Source organism: Lygodium microphyllum, chromosome 21 (assembly GCF_053477565.2).
Source record: "Lygodium microphyllum isolate KBCC chromosome 21, Lygodium_microphyllum_v1.1.10, whole genome shotgun sequence".
Taxonomy (NCBI): Eukaryota; Viridiplantae; Streptophyta; class Polypodiopsida; order Schizaeales; family Lygodiaceae; genus Lygodium; species Lygodium microphyllum.
The window spans coordinates 42,388,221-42,391,583 of NC_141155.1; the positions used below are offsets into that span (position 1 = coordinate 42,388,221).

A 3,363-nucleotide genomic window follows, 5' to 3' on the forward strand; every position below is an offset into this window, starting at 1 on the left:
TCATTTGGTCTAGCTTAAGTTTATTTTTCCCCAAAACTTTGTCGTTCTCTTTAAAGCAAAATCTTGAAAGAACCCTTACTTTTAATATAGTTCTAGAGGATCTTTTTGGGAAAGAAGATGCTCGACCACAACTAGTTGTACTTGTTAGCATTGTTTATAAGGTCAAGCCATTGTAATGGTTGAAGTTGCCTAGTAGTTCTCACTAGAACTACTTTATGCTAAGCAAAGTTTAAGATAAAACATTAGGATACAATTATTTTGTAAGCTTTTGTTCCTCAAGATTTTTATTTTCACATGCTTTTTTGTGTCTTTTATTTGCAATGCTTTCAAAGATCTCAACTATAATCAGCAATAAAAAAAGGACTTGCAATAGGTTCACACTATAGTGCACCCAAGCAGTGCTCACAAAAATCTTCTTTTTGAACTGGTAAAAACAAAGGCATGTTCCCAAAGCAACTAATTTTGATGTTCAAAATTTACATGAAGTGACAATTCTATAACCAAAATACTTGAAACATTCACCCTTATGTTTAAGTCCACAACAAAACTCTGACAGGCACAAACACACTAAATTCCGTTCTACGGAGGCACTCCACCCAAGTGTACTCCTTGATTGTGAGTATATTGGGATCAAACAAAGCTCAAATACTATTGGCCAAAGGTGAAGGAGGATATTTTGTATCAAGCAAACCGCAATTATATCTAGGGAAAACTTGTAAATTTATGTAGAGATGTATTTTTCTCAATTTCAAAATAACTCTCAGATTACGGTTTTTATGCCTTCTAAACAATTTCACAAAAGTTTACGTTACGAACTAAATAATGTTAAGATTCGGAGGTCCCACGTATGGATAAAAGACGGCACGTCTGAAGATGTTTTGGCTGGACACACACACACACTCTTGTGATTCTACAAAGATTAAAAAAACACGTATATGGGAAAAGAATTTGGAGGAGAGAGCTGAGAACAGGCTTTTTGAGCAGCGCGCACTGTCGAGGTCTTTTCAAACTGGGACGATGGTCGATGTATCACGGGTGCTGCAGCCATGATATGTACTCTGGTTTTGTTTGGTATCGCCCTGTTGGCTGTGGAGGGCGCGGATAGTAACAACGATAATGGCAATGCATCAACCATGAAGCCTGTGTTTTTCATTTTTGGAGACTCGCTGGCAGACGTGGGAAACAACAACTTCCTGCCATCACTCGTGAGAGCCGACTTCCCTCCCAATGGCCTCGACTTTCCGGGCGGCGGCCGCCCTACCGGCCGCTTCTGCAATGGCTTCCTCGTCCTCGATGTGCTGGGTATAATATGCTATCCTGATTAGCCCTATCATGATCTATTCTGTGCTAATCAAGTAGGTTTTTCAATTAGCATACGGTACTCTGTAATTTACCACCTTCGGTGTTGTGTTTACAGCTAACCAATTAGGCTACCCAATCTCCTTGCCTTACCTCTCCCCGTCCACCAAGGGTCCGGCCATTGTGCAATCTGGTGTAAATTATGCCTCCGCTGGCTGTGGCATACTCAACGAGACGGGCAATGATTCATCAGTAATTATATTAATCATATACATTAGCCTTAACCAGTTTATGCCCATTTATTTGCCTGCAAGGCCCCATACCCGTATGTCAAACTGATCATCATCTGTCTCCTAATTTCAGGGCGGATGTCTGTCGATGTCAAAGCAAGTGTATTATCATAAGAAGACTGTGTCGAGTATTATCGGGCAGGTGGGGATCGACCGGGCTCAAAAGCTTCTGCAAGGCTCAGTGTATTGGGTGGTGACAGGAGGCAACGATTTCCTGGGCAATTATTTGAGAGGGACGCCGGATTCAAGGCAGTTTTCGCCGTTTGAATTCAATAATCTGTTGGTGTCTAGTCTCTCCAGACACGTCACGGTAGTACTCAAGTAGTGCTAAATAGCCATATACTAATAAGCGATTTGTGGTGATATAGATATAAGTTGAACGTAGAAGCGTCTTTTATACGACTATCCTGGGCATAAGCTTTTATTTTGGGATGGAGATTTGGGCAGAATTTGTACGAGCAGGGTGCCAGAAAGATGGTTATAGTAGGGGTTGGCCCTGTGGGTTGCGTTCCGAAGCAGAGAGCGAATACGAGCGACGGGTCATGCAATGAGGAGCTGAACAGCTGGGTGGTCTCGTTAAACCAGGGGTTCGAATCGATGGCGGAGGCGTCCAGCTCGACGCTACCTGGAGCGAAGGTGACGTTCGCCAATTCTTACGGGATAATCGACGACATGGTGAAGGACCCAAGCAAATACGGTAACCTGAACACATAAGGCAGGAGGTCCCGACTCCCAATGATGGTTGGGTTTATAATATGTGCTGTGTATCATGTAGGGCTGAATGTGACGAGCGAGGCGTGCTGCGGGAGAGGGAGGCTGCATGCGGCGGCGCCCTGCGTGGGGTTGCTGGGGGCGGAGCTCTGCGCCGACAGGAGCGGCCACCTGTTCTGGGACGCGTGGCATCCCACCCAACACACCAACCTCCTGGTCGCCCGGGCCTTCCTAATGTCCGGCCAGACGCCCACGCCCCCGGCCCCTGCCTTCGTCCGTCCATGGACCATCCAACAGCTCGTCTCTGCTGATCCATGAATGATCACACACCACACACAGGCACGGCGGGAGCTTTTCTTTGCCGGGGGCGGGGGGGGGGGGGGGGGGGGGGAGGAGGGAGGGGGAGAGGGGGATTTGGGACGCGGCGCGCCATTCATCACCATCCTCATCCTTCCTCGCCGTCACCTCGCCCACCCATGCCACGTCGTTCTTTTCCAATATCGCACTCGCCGTTCCTTTTTCTTCGTGCCAGCTTCTTTTCCTTTCACGTCGCTACCATGCACGTGAATCGCCCGCCATCTTGTAAGCGTACAATGCCCTCACCCCATCTTAGACCTTTCACATCTTGCATGCGTACAATGCCCTCGTCCCATTAGACCTTTTGTCTCACTCCAAAAAATTATATATTTCATTCGATAACGCATAAACGTGTTCCACCGTGTAACCTTGCCCTATCAGCCCTCAATTTATATGAATAAGCTCCATTTTGACGTATATCTTTAGAAGGCCACTTCTCTTGCTGATATTGTATGAGGTAAACGGATCAATGACGTGACATCCCCAAAAGCATTGAACCGTACCCACTTGCTCATCTCAATTTACTGAATTTTTTTTACAAAAGATACATAAATTTTTCCCACTTGGTGTTATGACACAAACTTTTGTATAGAATGAAATGATTAAGCTATAAAATATATTTATATTATTGATTTCGTAAAATATCAAGAAAATCATCCTTAAGTCACTCAATTGGCCCATATGTCTCGCTCTTTGTGAGTCTTTT

The 3,363-nt window shown here is 45.2% G+C and overlaps 1 protein-coding gene across 1 annotated transcript; it reads left to right on the forward strand.

Annotated features, from left to right (window-relative positions):
- Nucleotides 1–892: 892 nt before the first annotated feature.
- Nucleotides 893–3,007, forward strand: LOC148017934 (GDSL esterase/lipase At5g37690-like). Its single transcript, XM_087662139.1, has 5 exons — nt 893–1,302; nt 1,418–1,551; nt 1,663–1,899; nt 2,037–2,286; nt 2,365–3,007. The coding sequence occupies exons 1-5, from the start codon at nt 1,047–1,049 to the stop codon at nt 2,616–2,618; spliced, it is 1,131 nt and encodes a 376-aa protein (XP_087518265.1). The 5' UTR covers nt 893–1,046; the 3' UTR covers nt 2,619–3,007.
- Nucleotides 3,008–3,363: the final 356 nt, after the last annotated feature.